The sequence below is a fragment of the Aristolochia californica genome, unplaced genomic scaffold, assembly GCF_029961685.1.
Source record: "Aristolochia californica isolate CCGP_79_NKW_82.1479 unplaced genomic scaffold, dmAriCali1.0.hap1 SCAF_9, whole genome shotgun sequence".
NCBI classification, from domain to species: Eukaryota; Viridiplantae; Streptophyta; class Magnoliopsida; order Piperales; family Aristolochiaceae; genus Aristolochia; species Aristolochia californica.
Window position 1 is genome coordinate 4,580,977 of NW_027182290.1, and position 18,518 is coordinate 4,599,494.

Here is an 18,518-nt window from a genome sequence, read left to right on the forward strand (position 1 = left end):
CATTGAGACTCTTTCTTTTCCAAATCTTTACAACCATTTATGTAGTGAGGCTTGATTCATCTGGCAAATGGAGTGTATACCTAGACCCCCTTTATCTTTCGGTAGACACACTTTGGATCAACTTAAGAAATGACAGCAAAACCAATTAGATTTAAAACCTACTCTTCTATGTGGATAGCTTTCTTTCCAATTTTTTAATAACATGATACAGTTGATCTTTGATATCTTTTGCCTAGAAAGAAGGTAACACTAAGGGTCTGTTTGGAATCCCTAGAAAAGAAAATAAGAATTTGATTAAATTATTTTAAAAAATAGTTAGTAAAAGTGAGATAACGATCAAATTCTCTTTTTTGTTAACTATTTTTGGGAATAATAATAATCAAATTCTTATTTTCTTTTCTTTTTCATGGGGTTCCGAATATATCCTAAATGCCTGATTGGCTGCCCAACATCTAGTGCCTCAACAAAGCTAGTATGATTATTTCTCACATGCATTTGACCCTATGTGAGATGATTTGAGTCAATTAACCTCTTGAGATGAAATCAATTCATGAATTGAGAACAAAGCCTTCATAGTGAAAATTTGATCTATCAAGTCTTATAGTAAAGGGAAACCGCTCTGAAAGAAAGAAATAGAAAAAAGACAACTACGACTCCAAAACCTTCATCGAAATTCCATTTGTTCATAATAAAATCTAAGAAAGACCATTAACACCATCAAAAGCAAGTAATGGGTAAACCAACCGTGAACTTGTTCTTTCACACTTAGGGTTTGTTTGGAGCCCATGGAAAATAAAAGAAAATAAAATAAAAATTTGATCATTATTATTTCCAAAAATAGTTAATAAAAATGAGATAATAATCTTTATTTCATTTTCATGCACTATTTTTGGGAATAATAATTATCAAATTATCAATTTTCTTTTCTTTTCTTGGAGTTCGAAATAGATCCTTAATCCTTCCGAGTTAACCATGTTTCCTTGTGGAAAATTCTTGAGATGAAATCTAATTCAGCATTATCTAGGTTTTAATAGTGGAGCAATGTGTTTTTTCCTTATGATGATGATGGTCCTTCCCTCAAAGTGACAAGTGTAACCAGTATAATCATAACTCTAGTTGTAGAAGAAATTCACTATCAAAGTACCTTTAATTCATTTCAGTATTTTATCATAGTCAAACACTTAACAGTCCATGAACAGACCTCCCGAGCTCTGAAATGCATCACTAAATCTTCAAACCTGGGTCAAATATGTAAGAAAAAAAAACAGTCTGAGACTCTGGACCCACTTGCAAGCACCAAAGTCACAATCAACTCATCAGACATGGGGATTGGATCAGATGCACCAAGGCACCATTAAAAGGTATATATGCAAAGGTAAGCAGATCATTAGGAGGTGGAAGTATAATCCTGGTGTTGGCCTTAATCAAAGGCGATTGTGATGGCCACTTCTTTCAGTAAAGAAAGAGTCTCTGATTCGGTTCCATATTGTGTTCCACTTTGGGGAATTCTATAATTCTCCACTTCCCTCCTATCCATTATCTTCTTTCTTCTTTCTCTTTTCCTTTTGTCACCCTCATCTCTGCCTATTATCTGTACAGCAAAAAGATTTGCCCATATTTTTGCCAGCAAATGAGATTTGCCCTTTTTCCTTGAGCCATCCATTTGTGCTCACCACTGATATGGTGAAGTGTAATTGGTTGTTCATGGTCATAAAGCCAGAAAGCTCCTTCTTGAAGGATATATCAGTTGTTGGGTTAGTGGCCAGCAAATGGGTATTTCCTAAAACAACCCAACAATCAGGTCCTGGAACTAGACCAAATATTGTCTGATACATATTTGCTGTTGAGTCTGCACGAGATTAACAATGAAAACGGTTGAGCCTGCTCTGATACCATATTAAACAAACAGAAGGAAGAAGAAGAAAATAGTTCGCCGTAGTGTTTACAACTCTTCAGCTACGTACTGTAACTGGATACAATTTGATTTGAGTTCATCCGTTATCCTTTATCTCTATCATAACCTGGCCAACAATATGGATGATGAACAGCACATTGAAGTCGGTCCCTCTTTGAGTTTTCTGGGTTTCTTCTGGATCAGAAGATGGTTTGTTTGTCCCCAACAAGTGTATTGACCCATTGCTGCCAGACCTCTTTAACTTTAAGAGCCAAACTTTTAGTATGTTAGTGCTTAGAGTAGTTTGCACCTATCAGCAAGTAAAGCAGATGAGTGGATAACTTGAGTGGGAAGCTATTATTCACTACTTTTTGAATGAGAAGAGGGGACTTTGATTAAATATTGATCAAATTACTTGAAACGTGAGACACAACAGAAAGAAGAGAGACTTTTTCTTTGAGAAACACAAACAAAAAAGAGATGCCATAAAGTAGTAAAGTGAATAAGGAACTTAAAAAGGAATTATTTATGGGATGTTCCATGCTTTTTGGTTAGAGATATAGAAGAACTGCAACACAATTAAAGAGAATTTAGTAATCAGAGCTTAACTCATAAAATGTGTAGAGGAGACTTCTATAAAGTTTTACTGTTTTTTTCTTCAGTTGTTTGGCTGCAGAGAATCGTTGAGAGAAAATGAAATAAAAGGGAAAGTCACTTTCTCTCTTAGTTAACAAATTTCCTCTCATAAAATGATGGAATTTGGGGAGAAAATAAAAGAAATAGAAACTTAAGAGAAAATTTTAAAATATTACCAATTTTCTTTTATTTTCCATTTTTAGCATATATCCAAACAAGAGAAACTATATTTATTTTTCATTTTCTCTCTCGTTTTTTCACTGACATCCAAACAAGATAAACGAAACCTTTTCCCTTTTCTTTCCTCTCCACATTATGTGTTCCAAAGACAACCTTAGTAAACCAAATGAAACTATGGATTTAAATTATCTAAGGAATCCATCTACAAAAATTTCATATCCAATAAACTATTTATCGGATACTTTAGGGTTTAGGGCCAATAAACAAGAGATACTTTACTATCCTACTGAAATAGAGAGTATATCTTTTTTATCTACATTTTTAAAAAATTGATATGCAAGTATATACTTTAATTAATAATTATATGCATCATGCAATTTCAAAAAATACATTAAATAAAAAATCCTTCATTGTAGAATAGAGGAAAAATCATAATTTTAATGACAAATAAAATTTTTTTTTTCATTCATTGCTGTTAACACCCTGTCACAAAAGTACTTAACTTGATGTATCAGTAATTAGGCCTAGCAAAGTCATCACTGACAATTACTTATTGGAGGTGTACAAAATAAATATTTGGTTCATGCTTGGACCATATTGGGTATGATGACAATAGCCATGTGTTTTAAATTTTATTAAGGTTTAGGTGATGTTAGTGTTATTTTTCATAGAATTATTAGACTGTAATTCCTTTACTAGTATATGAGATTCTATAATATATTTATAAAAATATATTAATATAATTAATTAGACATATCAAATGACTAACATTTATAATAATTATAAAATTATATTAATATTATTAAAATTTCAAATATTTTATATTAGTAAAAAAGTTATTACTTTCAAACTTATGAAGAAGTTATTGTTATTCAAAATTTTAAATATAATAATATAATATTTGGTCATTTGTATGAAATGACTAAGTAAATTATTGAAATTATAATTTAAATATTATATTTATTTAAAATTAATTTATATAAAGACAAATAGATTTATATAGTTTTACTTAACCTAATATTTTGTATTAATATAAAAATTACCATTATTAACCTTATTAAAAGTTAATTTTACTTACATAAATTAAAACTTATCTATAATAAATATATAAATAAAATAAAATTGAAATGACACATTTAATTTTTATATTAATTTGGTTAAATGGCTGTATTAATCTAAACAAATAAAAATATATTTTCAAGTTTATTGTAAAAAAATATAATTAACTTCAAATATATTAAAAATAATAATAAAAGTCAGTATGTTCATGTTTCATGATTATGTTAATATTTAAAATATTACTATTTCTATAATAATAAATAACTTATTAAATTTTAAACAGAATAAATATATATTATTTTTAAAATTTGAATTTTTATCATATGATAAGTGCAGTAATTTAAATAAAAATAAAAATATTTATAGCTTAACTTAAATTAATTATTTAAAATTTAAAGCAATTCTTCGCACAATAACCATTTGGAAAAACAAAAACACAAAGGGAGCGATTATTAATCAACTGGCAAGCAGATGTAGATCCATTCTGGATAAAAAACTCGATGGCTTCCTAATTGTGAGGCAACAATCATCCCCCACATCAATGGTCTTGGAAAGGCATCATAGCGACCGTCATCATTTAGCAAACACAATCGGTATAAAATAAAAACTAGTTAGTGGGAGTCTCATTCCCCGGCAAAGATCCGAGGCCTGTGCCACCCGGGATTTTTTGAATGGGCGAGTGGAACCCACCAACTAGTGCTCAACGACGGGACGTTTGCAATGCTTTTCTTCTTCTTCTTCTTCCTCCTCGTCTTTTCTCTTGTTCCATTGTGTTTCACCATTTTGGTCTGCAACCGCAATGGCCAGAGAAGGTAATGTTTTGCATGTCGGTTGGGCTGTTTTCAGGGTGTTTTATTGGATGTTTGGACTTTCTGCGTGACACTTGCAATGGTTCAAAGGGTTATGGAATTCGTATGATGGTTCTTGTTTTCTTTGGATTTGTCGTAATTTCCGTAATGTTTAACCGTCTTACGAGTCTTGTTTTTCTCAGTTGCTGGCAGTTTTACATCTGTTTGAAGTTGTTTAGTGATTTCTGATATGAAGCAAAAGTCTTAAGCTATAATTCAGCCAAGGCATGATTTATAGAGGATGTATTCTTTTAAAATTACGGTCAACTCGTCTCAGACTAAACCTTCGTCTGTTTATGAGTGCCATACGATACTGAAATTTTCAAATGGTCTTGAGTGTGCCGTGTGTAGTTTTAGTCAAACCAGATGTCTTTTGGGTAAGCTAGGCAGGACAACTCCGCTGACTACACGTTCACAAGAAAAAAACATAAAGAACTGAGACTTAGTAATACAAAACTGATGCCAAGTAATCTTAAGCTGATAAAAAACAAAAAATGCTAGGATATCTTGACCTCTATAGTTCTGAAAATACTTAATATTGTAGGTATAGGTAAACTTGACAATTAATGGTATCGTTTTTTTCTTAACAATGATTAATTATTGTTTATATTGCGGCATATGTGTCTATTGAATATTATTTTCCTCTCTTTTGCAAGATATGATGAATGATATAACTTTCACATGGAATTTCCCACAGGATGCAAATTGGTTAAGTTATCTGTTAGTAAAACGTTACTGGAAGGAAGCTTCAGTTTTAGATTTTCAGTTCTCGGCAGCAGGGGCATCCACTTGGTTTTAATTGGATGGATTATTCTCTCCGAGCTCACCCAGTTTGGCTATTCTTCATCGGAGCCCAATTATGAACGTAAGAAGAAACTTGTCACTGCTCTTTGTTTATGTATCCTAATGGTTCTCCGTAGAATTTTTGGACTTCCAAGTTTTATCTTTGTTGATAATCCATTAAAGTACAGCTCTTATTGTATTACCTTATTTGGTTGAAAAGTAAAATGAAACTTCTTTTCCAACAGCTAGTAACTTCCGTGAAGTATAAAACCTTCAATGATTTTCCAAGTGCCAATAGATATCAGTTTTAGACTTAATGTATTTTCTAACTCTGATACTCAAGTTTTGTTTCTAACACCTGTTGCTTGCTTTAAGTAGGAAATGGATTGATAAACTCTCATCCTACTTTGTTTTGTTTCAGTTCTATTATAGTCTGCCTGTGGCAAGTCTTACTTATTACTGTCAGAACATCACATTTCAGGTGAAGCATTAGTTGCACTTAAGATGGCTCTAAATGATACCCACAATGTAATTGATGATTGGGATGCTAATCTTGTGAGCCCTTGCGATAGCTGGTCTCATATCACTTGCAGTAATGAACATGTTGTGTCTCTGTAAGTTCTTCTTAGTTCATCTTTACAGAAAGGAAATTTTGCAGTTATGTATGTTTCTCATGACTCGTCGCTTAAGGATATGTAAATTCAAAATTGCTTCTATGTTTGATTGATTTGCTGTTTTCCTTTTTCCATTTGTGCATCTTTGCAGTACTGTTAGTGTGTGACTGCCCATTTGCAGGAGTTTAGTATCATATGGCTTTTCTGGAAGTCTTTCCTCTTCGATTACGAAATTGAAGTTTCTGGTTAGCTTGTAAGTTTCTACCTTCATAATATAAGCCTTATCTTTCATTATTATTAACTTTTACCAATCTAAGATGCTCTCATGGTTGAGTAACATAGATTTCTATAATGCAATCTTAATGTTAGTCAAATTATTAGTTCATGTTGCTTTCAGCCCATTAGATTTAGCTGCAATATATATGGACTCAGGATTAAATGCTGAGAAGCTCAATATTGTGGTCAAGTAATATGGTGAAGAAAAAATTGTAGGAGTCAGAAATTTTGTTCAAAGCTGCAGTGTTCTTTTTGCTATAGCTCATCACCTAAAAAATAAGTGAACAGCAGGTAGAACTTGTACCATCATCCACTTGGTCATTCTCTCCCCACCAACAGTTAAAAATCTACTACTTTTTCATAGATACAAAGTGTCTACCGATACTCATGTTTGTTAGATTACACATATGTACATGCAGAAGCAGCTGGAATTAAGTTTCAATGAAAACTAGTTCTGCCAGAGTTCTGTATACGGAGGTTTTGGATAATTTCCATCTTTTTCTGTAAAGATTCATTTGAAATGTCTTGTGAAGTCTTTCAATGAATCATTGGGACTTATTTAAAAAAAATGAATCATTGGAACCGTTGTATTAGACTTTTGATGATTATAGTACATATATTTTGCATTCATATTATTAATTCTCATGTGAAGATTCTGTCACTTGTGTTGTCAATAAGAATCGTCTAACACACACTATTGTCGTATGTCCTGGGGGTTCTTATATAGACATGTACATTGTATGATTCTCATTCTTTTTCATATATCTATAGTCTTAATCCCCACTGGATGTTGTATCTGTGGTCTTAATCCAGACTAGATGTTTCTTGAGTGTTTAAGTGAACAAAGAATTAGCCAGTTTGTAAATGGTTCTGACAAGCTCAAATCATGATCATTTGTTGAAGGGATAGAGAGAAGAGATTGAAAAGAGAGCACGGGAGAAGGAGAGCAAGAGTTCTATAGATGCGGCACTCATTGGGGTCAAAACTTAAACCCCTTTTCCTTTATATATACACTTAAGTGAAAAAGAGAAAGTTACATAAATGTTCCTATACTTAAACTCTTGTAACTCCCAAAATACATCTCTGAATTAAATAAGAATTGTACCATATAACTCCTATATGAAGACAAACTTAGTGGTATTCTAAAAGGGACAATATGACAAGAGTTAAAAGACCAAAATACCCTGTTACATGTATTTCAACACCTCCTGCTGGAGTATATATATTGTAAAAAAGGAAGAAATTGAGGAAGAAAGATTGAAGGAAAGAGAAGATAAGGATATGAGAGGAGAAAGTGCAGAAGACGCACTCGTTGGAGGCTGAGAAAGTTGACCTCCCTCTTTTATTATCTCACTTAAGTGATTACAAGACTAAGTTTAAAAATATGTCCCTCATAGCTCTCACTCATATAACTTTGGTAGAAAAGCCTTACCTTCTCCAACACTGATTTCAGCCACAAAAGTTCACTAACTGTATAAGTCATTGCTTAGTACTTTGCTTCTGCACTAGAGCGGGCCACATTTTTTTTCTTGTTTCTTGCTTTGCTTGAAAGAAATCCCCTTTAATAAAAAAATTGTCTTTTTCTTCCAGATAATTAAATTTCCACTAACAAATACACAATAACCAGATGTAAACTTCCTATCCAACTTAGACCCTGCATAATTTGTATCTTAATATCCCCAATCTACAAATTACGTTGTGGCTCATATAGTAATCCTTTTTCGAGTGCCCCTTTCAAATATCTCAATATCTTTTGTGTTGCCTCTTAATGCATCTTCTAAGGATTTTATTTTTTTTAAAAATGCATCTTCTAAGGATTTTATTTTTTTTAAAAATGCATCTTCTAAGGACGCTCCATAAATTGATTAGCCATGCTCACAACAAATGATATGTTTGGCCGCATCACTATGGCATAAATATGTTTGCCTAATAATCTTTTGTACATGGTCTTATCCTTGAGTTCTGCATTATCATCTGTGTGAAAATTGTGATTCTATTCCTTAGGTGTCTCAACCGGCTTTGCTCCTAGCAAGCCATACTCTTGTAAGATATTAGTAACATACTTCCTTTGTGCTCATCTCCCAAAGTTTGGAAAATTAATCTCTTGCTGCATTGGTCATATCATTTGGGCCTTATGCAAAGAAAGAAATAACCGAAAATTCAATCTAAAATCTTTTCCTAGTAACATTTTGATTGAAAAAATTGTGGGCCAAGTTTCCACATGGATACTCATGCGTAAAGAATTTCGAAATTTAAAAAGCTCCAACTTACGAGGAAATTGGCGGCTGGTAGTTGAAATGTCAGACCCATTCCGCCCCCCTGCAATGGAAACTTGGTCCCCTCCTCCGATGGGATACTTCAAATTAAATTTTGGCGGAAGCGCATTTGGTTGCCCAGGCCTTGCTGGGTATGGGGGAGTTATCCATGACGAAAATGAAAATCTTCTTTTCTCTTTCGTTGGGGCAATTGGACTATCTGACTCAACCATTGCTGAGCTTTCTGGACTATTTAATGGACTAAAACTTTTCAAGCAATGTCAGGTGGGCCCTCTCTGCATCGAAGATGACTCAAAAATCGTTATCAACTGGTGTGAGAAGTCCTCTAAACCTCCTTGGAGGCACTGGGATCTGTTTTTTTATATTTATAATTTAATTTTTCAATTGCAATGTAATTGGAAATACATTCCTAGATCAACTAATCATCTAGCGGATACTCAAGCTAAATTATGCGTTTCACTCCAACACCTTGTTGTGGGGGAAGGTCCTTTTTAGCCAAGTATTGTACTCTTCATTCTTTTAATGACATTTACACCTTTTACTAAAAAAAAAACTTCCTTTGTAGTAGATCCATTACTACTTCAATCCTAAGAAAATACTTGGGGGAGCCCAAATCCTTGGTTTGAAAATATTGTGCAAGATGCTCCTTTAACATCACTTCTTGACAACACTATGTCATCCACAAACACAATTAACACCACAACACCAGACAACGTCTTCAAAACAAACAACGAGTGGTCACGGTGACTTCTGAAAACCCTGAGCACATAACTACTTTGCTGAAGTTATCAAACAACGCTCTTGGGCTTTGCTTGAGGCAATAAATTCCTTTATTCAGCTTCCACACTATCGCGTATCAGCCTGAGCAACATACCTAGGAGGTTGCTCCATACATACTTCTTTTTCCAGATCTCCATACAAGAAGGTATTTTTTATGTCCAATTGAAACAGGGACCAACCTTTTTGAACAAACACATAAATCAGAATTTGAATCTAAGTCAGCCTAGGCATTGGTGAAAAAGTCTAAAAAACATCCACAACATAGCTCTGCGTATACCCTTTTGCCACAAGTCTAGCCTTTTACCTTTCTATGGAGTCATCAGCCTTCTACTTCACAGCATAAACCCAACGACAACATTTGCCGGTGGGCCACATAGTGTCTAAGTACCCTTGTCATGTAAATCTTCCATCTTCACATCTATGGTTGTTTTCACTATGGAAACAACAAACATCTTGCATAGTAGAATGAATAGTACAAAATGATAAGGACAAGGCAAAGGTCTTAAAGGAACCAGATAGAGAATCAAGGGAAACAAACTTTGAGATAGAGTGTCTAATACCATGTTGTGCACAAGCACAAACACCCTTTGAATGGCAATGGGAAGATTCAAATCAAGTACCTCAGGAGCTAGATGAAGAGGGGCCTTGGCAAGGACTGAGGAGAGGAAATCTGTGATGTTGATTTGGAAGGTTTGCTGTGTTGATAAACTTGCAATGGCTTGTTTCAGCTAAGCTACACTACATTTAGTGCTAGGAACATCCTCCACTGGACTAGGAGCACAAACATCGACATCAAGAGAAAGTTGAATAACAGACTCATTAGACTTGGTAAAATAAGGTATTGAAGATTAACCCTCTCGTTAGCAAGTTTATCAGTCAGGCTGTAGCAGATCTTCATATGTCTGTCAGAGATGGTTACTGTCCATGATTGACTATCTACGTTCTTTTGCACTGAAAATTGTCTCTATTATCTCTTAAGAATGTTAAAACTTACTACTCTGGCATAGCAACTTCAAGCTTAATGAAAAATAAGGAAGATTTGCTTACCTTAAGTAGTTGATTAATTGTTATAGATGTAGTTCTCAGCGATGGATGGATTTTATTATTATTTGTTGATTCCTCATTCATCAAATAAACATTTTGTGCAGGGAGTTGCAGAATAACCATTTATATGGTACGTTACCTGATTACCTGGCAAACATGAACCATCTGCAGTATCTAAATCTGGCAAACAACAGCTTCAGTGGGTCTATACCTAGTTCATGGGGTCAACTCACAGAACTTAAGCATTTGTGAGAATCCTTATGAAAAATTTTCTTTTAGGAGTTTCCTTTATCCACAAACCTGTTTTGAAAGTATAATGTCACTATGGCTAGAGGTGAAGATTCAGTTGACAACTGTTCTTAGTATAACTTCTGTTGTGTTGTCATAGAAGTTAAAATTTTGCATGTGGTACAGGGTCCTCAGACAGAACAGGCTGAATGGAGCCATTCCAGACTCAATTGCAAATATTAGTGGATTGAAAGAAGTGTAAGAATCTTTCGAGCAGTTTATCTAGTGGAATTTTATATTGATTGCAATGTTTAGTTGACATATCTTTCATTCTTTTTCCTCACAGGGACCTTTCGTCCAACAATATAATTGGAAGAATTCCAACAAAGTTATTTTCAATTCCCTATTATAAGTATGAACACTTGCTCATGTTATCCTTTAGTTTATCATTTATGCAGAGCAAGCTAAACTTACGTTTATGTGTCACTGTTTCTTAATTCCCTTTTTGCTTTTATCTTTAGAAAAATGTCAACTTCATTATATAGAAGTTTGATTTACTGGTAACAGTGGTTGCCAGGTTAACATTTTCTAACTATAAATAATGACACCTTATATTTACACCTTTTCTTTTTCTTTTTTTGAGCGATATCATCCTATGTCAAATTGATACCATTAAACAGGAAGGTTATTTTCTCAGCTTTGCAGAAACACATCTTGATTGTGGGTCCAACTTTCATAAGCCTTGTGTGTCAACAACCTCTACATCAGGTGTTGTCTTTGTAGCTTCTCTGTTTCTGTCTCCTGTTTTTTCTTGAATTATAAATCAGAATTTTATTCCAACTGCAGGCTCTTTTAGCAAGTCAAAATTTGGAGTTGTAGTTGGTGGGGCTGTAGGTGGTCTACTTTTAGTTCTGGTAGCTGGGGTACTCTTCATGAATTGGTTTCACCATGTGCATGGTGTTAAACATGACATTTTCGTCGATGTTACTGGTACTCTCTCTCTCTCTCTCTCTCTCTCTCTCTATACGTGTTGTACATATATTTAAACTTCAATCTTCTCTACCTGTTTCTGCAATTTTTTTATGTTTAGGTGTAGTTTGTAGCAGGAGGCATTTTGTATCCTTTACTTGCTATTAATCATAATATTATGTCACAATTTCAACTGTTGAGACTCTTACTCAAATTGAGCCTTTGGTTCATTGGCCATGAAGTCTTGGGTTCAAATCTCACTGGGGGTTTTGGGTTAGTGCATGTGTGTGTAATCGACATTCAAGAAAAAAGAAAAAGTAGTAGAAGCATTTTACTTAAAAAATGTAGCAGAAACATTTTATCATTAAATTTCTCAATACTCTATTTTATTGTCCTTTCATTACCTTGCTTTTAAAATCTCATACTTGCATGCAATAAAGCCATCTGACCATTGAGTAAATTGCTGATCATTTCTGGATCCAAGGCACTTAAGTGCAAACTATGCTACACGGCACTTGAGCCAAACGATGCAAAGCACGTTCTTGACTTGCTATTCACTAGAGATGGCTGGCCCAGCAAATCACTCGAGGGCCTCTTTTCTTAATATCTGTTGCCAACTATGAAGCCAGTAATTCTTGATTGTGTCTTGTCCAAGACAGCAAGACATGCTTTATTCTCAGCAATCATCTTATTAAGACGAACCTCAGTTGTATTAAGCTTTACTCTCTTTTAATTCAGGTGAAGATGACATCAAAGTTTCTTTTGGGCAATTAAGAAGATTCTCATGGCGCGAAATGCAAATTGCAACTGACTATTTCAATGAGAGTAATGTCATTGGACAAGGGGGCTTTGGAAAAGTTTACAGGGGTGTTCTACCGGACAACACAAAGATAGCTGTTAAAAGATTATGTGATTATCATAATCCTGGTGGGGAGGCTGCATTCCTCAGGGAAGTTGAGCTGATCAGTGTAGCAGTTCATAAAAATCTTCTTCGGTTGATTGGACTTTGTGCCACTCCTTCTGAGAGGATACTTGTTTACCCATTTATGGAAAACTTGAGTGTGGCTTATCGTTTACGAGGTATGTCATTTTTATTAAATGCACTGTTAATTAGTAGTGTAAAAGGATGCAAAAATAGGAGAAAGGAGGAAGAAAGGAGAAAAAGAATTAGAGAATAGAGGAGGGCATTGAGAGAAGCACTCGATGGGGGTGAAAATTGACCCCTTTTTCCCTTTTATTAATTACTTGAGTGACTTGATGTCTATTTACATAACTACCCCTCAAAACTCAAAACTCAGTAACTCTCTAACTACACATCAGCATAACACGTAATCTGAACCATAGACTTCTAACAAATACCTAATCTTGTTAACACTCATACAGATTAATACAGAACATTTTAAATGACTAAAATACCCTTCCATAAGAAAAAATCTTCTCTTAAAATATGTTGGGTGCAAAAATCAGCTGAGTTAATTCTCCTTTAGTTTGAAGTTCGGTCGACATATGTGCAGGGCAAACCTAAATTCTGATACTTCGCTAGTTTTTCTGCAACAATCATAGCATTACATTAACTCAAATACATAATGGCTATTTAGTCGCTCAGAAGTAATCATAATAGTATTTTCCCTTTTGAGTTCTTAGAGTCCCTCGAATAAGTAATAACCTCACCAGAATCAGCCATATATGCCACAAATAGACAGCCCCAAATCAACACAACATCAATAGCTGTGCAGGTATTGTGGGCCCCACTTCTCAAAAAGATTAGGGATTTATCAATTGGGAGTTAGAATCTGCCCTAACAACGAAAGTCCCGTACTGTTGAAGGTAAAACTCAAGAATCCCACAAAAACTTCAACTTTTAAGGCTGACATTAACCAACTCAGTGATGACGCCGGCAAGCTGAGCCCAGTAATGGGCTGCACAACAAGTAGATGGGAGGATATTGCAATAAAGAATCCCTTTAGGGCACAAATCAAGTTCTATGCTCTTAAAACTGCATAAGCCATGAAGATATTCAAGAAACTAGTGCTGACATTAGTAGGGTCCAAGGAAACACAGGCATGGATCCCGGTATGAGTTGTCACAATGCAGAAAGGAGTGATTTTTCACTCAATAAACCCTCATGGGGCAGTAGATAGTCTCAAAACTGCTCAAATAGTAGTAGCTATCAACCCTAGGTTTATGTCACAGAAAAACCAACAAATTTCAGATTTTTACCAATCAGTCAAAGCAGTTTTCAAAAATTCCTCCTTTCAAGAAGGCACAGGCTTCAATGGTAGGAAGAAGAAGCTTCACGTGCATGTAACTAGGCCTTACTGCTCTGATACCATGTGAAATTATGGAATAAGAGAGATTGAGAGAGGAAGAAGAAGAGGAGAGAGGGGAGAAGAGATGGAGGTAAAAGAGAGATGGATCTCTCGTGATTAGGGTTCTGGTCCACCCCTAATCACCTTTTACAACTTAAAGATAAGTATAAGGATAATAATGTCCTTACTCACAGGTCAGCTTGATCAGGCTTTAACTAGGCAATGTAACTTGACGAGTTAGCCTCTCATCATTTGTCCTCAGTCTCATGCCAAGAGTTTCGTTGTGGTGAAGAAGTCACTGGACGAAAGACTTAAACTCAATTACACCCTTATCTCTCCTATATTACACCTCCTAATCACATGAAACTTAAACTACACAAACTATCAAACATACTGAATAAGATAAGCCTATTCCAAGGAGATATAGACAGTGAAAAATTATCAAATTACCCTTCTATAATATTTTTCAACAAGGAGAATGTGAGCAAGTCACAGAAAACATTATTCATCTCACTTTTGGCTTCACATTTACAAGGATTTTTTTTCAATTCCCATGCTCTTATGTTTAGTGTTGCATCATTACGCATGGCTTGTGAGATGGTCATTATTTTTTGGAATGCTCCTCTGGGGGTACTATTAAAGCTTAACCTTGATGGAGTACAGTTGGCAATGCCAACCCTACAGGTTCTGAGACGTTCTGTAATCATGAGAGCATTCAAGTTCTATCCTTCTTGGGTCCTGTTGGTCATGGTGACTCTCCTTTAGTGGAAGCTCAGATCCTCCTTCATGGTGTTTTTGTTGCTACTGATGGATTGTCTTCTTTGCTCATTACTGGAGATTCTCTCATTTTTGTTAGTTGGTTAAAGAATGGCACCATTCCTCTCTGATGTCTATTACTTTAAGTGGAGGAAATCAGTAAAGTTATCAAACACATTGACATCACTTGGACCCACCTGCCTAGATACTCCAATGCCATTGTGGACAGCCTCTCAAGGAAGGCATCTTTAGTGCTGATCTTGTCATTTGTTAGGCTTCGTTGTTGTTGAATTTTGGTTCTTTGTTTCTTCTAGCAGTTGTTTTTTTGAGTTGTTAGAGGCATTTTCGTTTATTCTAACCTCTCTTTTCTTTAATGAAATCTCATCCCACCCTACAAAAAAATTGTGCTAGTTGTATAAATGTGTAAAGTTATTAAAATAACATGATCGAAAGTAGTATCTAAAATCTATTTCAAAAAAAAGTATTATGGAAAATAAAAAAAAGAAACTGAAAACTACCTTGCACTACTCTTGGTATGTGCATGAACATGATATTATTTCAAACAGTATAGGACACAGGTGGTGAAGAAGAATGAAGTAAATTGCATTATTTTTACACTTTAACTACAGAAGTAGCTGTGCTAAAATTAAAGAAACATTGAGAACTAATACTAGGACTATAAGATATGAAGACAAAATTCTATAAGCAAAGATTAGATGGTAGAAGCAATAAAAAAATGAAAATAATATTAGTAGAGTGTGGTGTTCAATTCGAAGACGATAGTTGGCTTTATATCTAGATCCAAAGTAAAACCTTACCTTGGATGTGAACTCTAACAATGAAATTATTGCTTTCCTAATAGCATTTTTACGGTACTGGACATCATAAGTACATATGAACAGTAAGGAAACATCCTTGAAAGTTGAGTAGAATGTGAATTCATAGATGATCTACTTTCTTATAAGGAATGTACTTCATTTTCTGTTACTCTCTTAGTAACGTGAAAATAAGAGGTCATGGATTGTGACTAGTGATGATGCCACCCCAAATCATATCATTTAAGATGCTCCAATAGAAATCGAAAGATTAACCATCAAGGCAAAATTTACTCTATCATGAACTATGAGGGTGCGGGCCACTTTTCTTGGTTTGTCTATTTTCCTCCCCAGATTCAGCATCCTCTAACATGGGTAATGGATCATAGAAAAAAAAAAAAAAAACAATTGTATCCCTGCTTTCTATAGGTGTATAAAGTTAACACAGGTATTCTTTTTTAGACTTCATCTGCATGAGTTGTGTAAATTTCTGGGAACTACAGCATATTCAAGTTTAGTTATTCTCCACGTTTTGAGGCTCGATACCATAAGAGGCAACATTAAATTGTTTGAGGCTGAATAAAACTCAAAGGGGTTTGATAGGCTAATTGTTTGATACATAATAACCAGCATAAGTTACCAACAAATACATGCTTAGGAGAGTAAGCTGTGATCCATACTTCTTGTAGCTCTAATTGGCATATTTGTCCCACTTGATCAAAGTTCTAGGTGAGAACTTAGTGATTTCTTGGTGAACTTATATGGACATTCCTTATCATTCTTTTTATAAAAAAAATTGGTTCTCTTTTTGAAGTTGTGTATCTCTGATGATATGTTATGGATCTGATGATTTTCGTGGTACTTCCACATTGCTAGTCTTACGTGCATTTTGGCAGATTTGAAACCTGGGGAGAAAGGTTTGAACTGGCCCACACGTAAACGTATAGCTTTTGGCACAGCACATGGTTTGGAGTATCTCCACGAGCACTGTAATCCTAAGATTATCCATCGAGATCTGAAGGCTGCCAATGTCCTTCTAAATGAAGATTTTGAAGCAGTTCTTGGAGACTTTGGGTTAGCTAAACTGATTGACACAAAAATGACTCATGTTACAACCCAAATTCGTGGGACAATGGGACACATTGCCCCAGAGTACCTTTCTACTGGAAAATCATCTGAGAAGACAGATGTCTTTGGTTATGGTATTACTCTCTTGGAGCTTGTAACTGGGCAACGTGCAATAGATCTTTCAAGATTAGAAGAGGAGGAGGATGTTCTACTAATTGATCATGTATGTATATCTTTCTCTGTTTATTTATTTTCCTGTAGCTATTTATTTGTAAGAATGACCAAGCATGATTGTGATTATTTATGCATTCATCATGCTTTTTTGCTTCTTATACTGTAGGTGACAATATTTTTTTTCTATGTATTTTGGTTAAATCTGGAATGCTAATTATAAAAAAAAAATATTAATAATAATCTGAAATGCTTATTTTCTAGATATTTGGTACCAATAAGATTCTACGCATGTCTCCAAGAGAGGAGAATCTTATTCGAGGTGGTTCCACGAAGAAGGGATACACATTATAGTCACTCAATGATCCCTATTCAGACAGTATTAACTATGCTTCTATTCAGGCATCAACAATTGCTCTCAGTAATCAACCCAGTCATTAACCTGTAACTGTTTACAATCTTTATGATCTTCTCATGAACACATAAGAGTGTTTCATGGAGTATCCCTCTGGGCCTAGCATAAACAAAAGGAGGCAACATAAAATTTGTATGCAAGAAGCCACAGTTAGGCAATGTGCCAACCATGCTTCTGAACCATCTCTGTCATCATGGAACAGAATGGAGGATAGGATCCTAATATTCTTGAGATTCTCTTCCTGTTTACCTCTAAATGCATTTAAATCATGTGCCATTTGATCTTGTTTAGTTAGACAGAAACCAATGCATATCATCTTCTACTCTTCTTACATTGTTTAATTTCTTAACCTTAAATTCAAATTCACCACTGTAATCCTACATTCAAATTTTGCTGTTTCCTGATCTCTGTTCCCCAATTCATCTACATCATGAATCTTGCCAGTTTTGCATTCCTGATTAAAGCATTTAAGAACATTGCTCAGAAGAATATTAGAATATGTTCCATTATTCAACAATGATTCTCGAAGGCTTCTCCCATTCAACCTGAAGAAATTTAAACAGCGTACTGAAATTTTCAAGAACTCAACTCTTTACATGAGCCTGTGAAGTCTTTAACATGTTTTGAAGGGAAAACCTATGAAGATGTGAGGAAAGATTTCTATCTACTTTATTGGCTTTACTCAGTAATCCAATTAGAGTCAAAGTCACATACATGACATTTTACTTGTTTATTGGCTGAGAGAAAATTATGGTGTACTAATTGAAGAAGAAACAAAGCTTAAAAGGTGAAAAGGTTCCATGTCGTGGGTTCTGAATCTTTTACAGCCTTTTCTGTCAACAGATTAAAAAACTATTGAGGGAGGAAAGGCTTCAAGACATAGTGGATAGTAACCTAAATCAAGATTATGATCCAAAAGAAGTGGAAATGATGGTTCAGGTGGCCTTACTATGCACACAAAACTTACCAGAACATCGACCCAAGATGACAGAAGTGGTGAATATGCTGCAAGGAGTCGGATTGGCTGAGAGATGGGCCGAGTGGGAACAGCTCGAGGTGATACGGAATCAAGAGTACTCAGTCATGACCCAGCACTTGGACTGGGTTGAGGATTCAACGTATAACAGAGAAGCCTTCCAGTTGTCAGAGACAAGGTAGGAATATAAAATTTTGATGAATTCTGTATATGCTCAAATCTAGAAAACTCACTGACCATCTTAAAGTTTGGTTTATCTTCCTCAATCAATGGGAGGGTGGTGTAAAGTTATTGATGAGGAACAGAAGTAAAATGCTGTGATGCTATATTGACACTGTCAGAGAAATGCACTAATTGTAATCTATACTTTCGTTTGGTTTTGCCCAATATAAACTCTTTGTCTCCTACATATAATCTCATT

At 34.8% G+C, this 18,518-nt stretch overlaps 1 protein-coding gene across 2 annotated transcripts; it reads left to right on the forward strand.

Moving 5' to 3' along the window:
- Positions 1 to 4,544: 4,544 nt before the first annotated feature.
- LOC137940289 (LRR receptor kinase SERK2) lies at positions 4,545 to 18,442 on the forward strand. 2 transcript variants are annotated; one of them, XM_068785251.1, is made up of 12 exons: positions 4,545 to 4,581; positions 5,315 to 5,482; positions 5,882 to 6,014; positions 6,196 to 6,267; positions 10,495 to 10,638; positions 10,805 to 10,876; positions 10,965 to 11,030; positions 11,316 to 11,386; positions 11,465 to 11,608; positions 12,326 to 12,667; positions 16,364 to 16,758; positions 17,965 to 18,442. In XM_068785251.1, the coding sequence occupies exons 1-12, from the start codon at positions 4,569 to 4,571 to the stop codon at positions 18,277 to 18,279; spliced, it is 1,935 nt and encodes a 644-aa protein (XP_068641352.1). In that variant the 5' UTR covers positions 4,545 to 4,568; the 3' UTR covers positions 18,280 to 18,442. The 2 variants fall into 2 exon arrangements, with proteins under 2 accessions (XP_068641352.1, XP_068641353.1); XM_068785252.1 differs by having other exon boundaries at positions 17,949 to 17,994.
- The last annotated feature ends 76 nt before the right edge of the window (positions 18,443 to 18,518 follow it).

Coding starts and splice junctions, on each gene's coding strand:
- LOC137940289 (XM_068785251.1), top strand. Junction 11,031..11,315: donor TTTTCAATTCCCTATTATAA/GTATGAACACTT, acceptor TTATTTTCTCAG/CTTTGCAGAAACACATCTTG. Junction 12,668..16,363: donor TGTGGCTTATCGTTTACGAG/GTATGTCATTTT, acceptor GCATTTTGGCAG/ATTTGAAACCTGGGGAGAAA.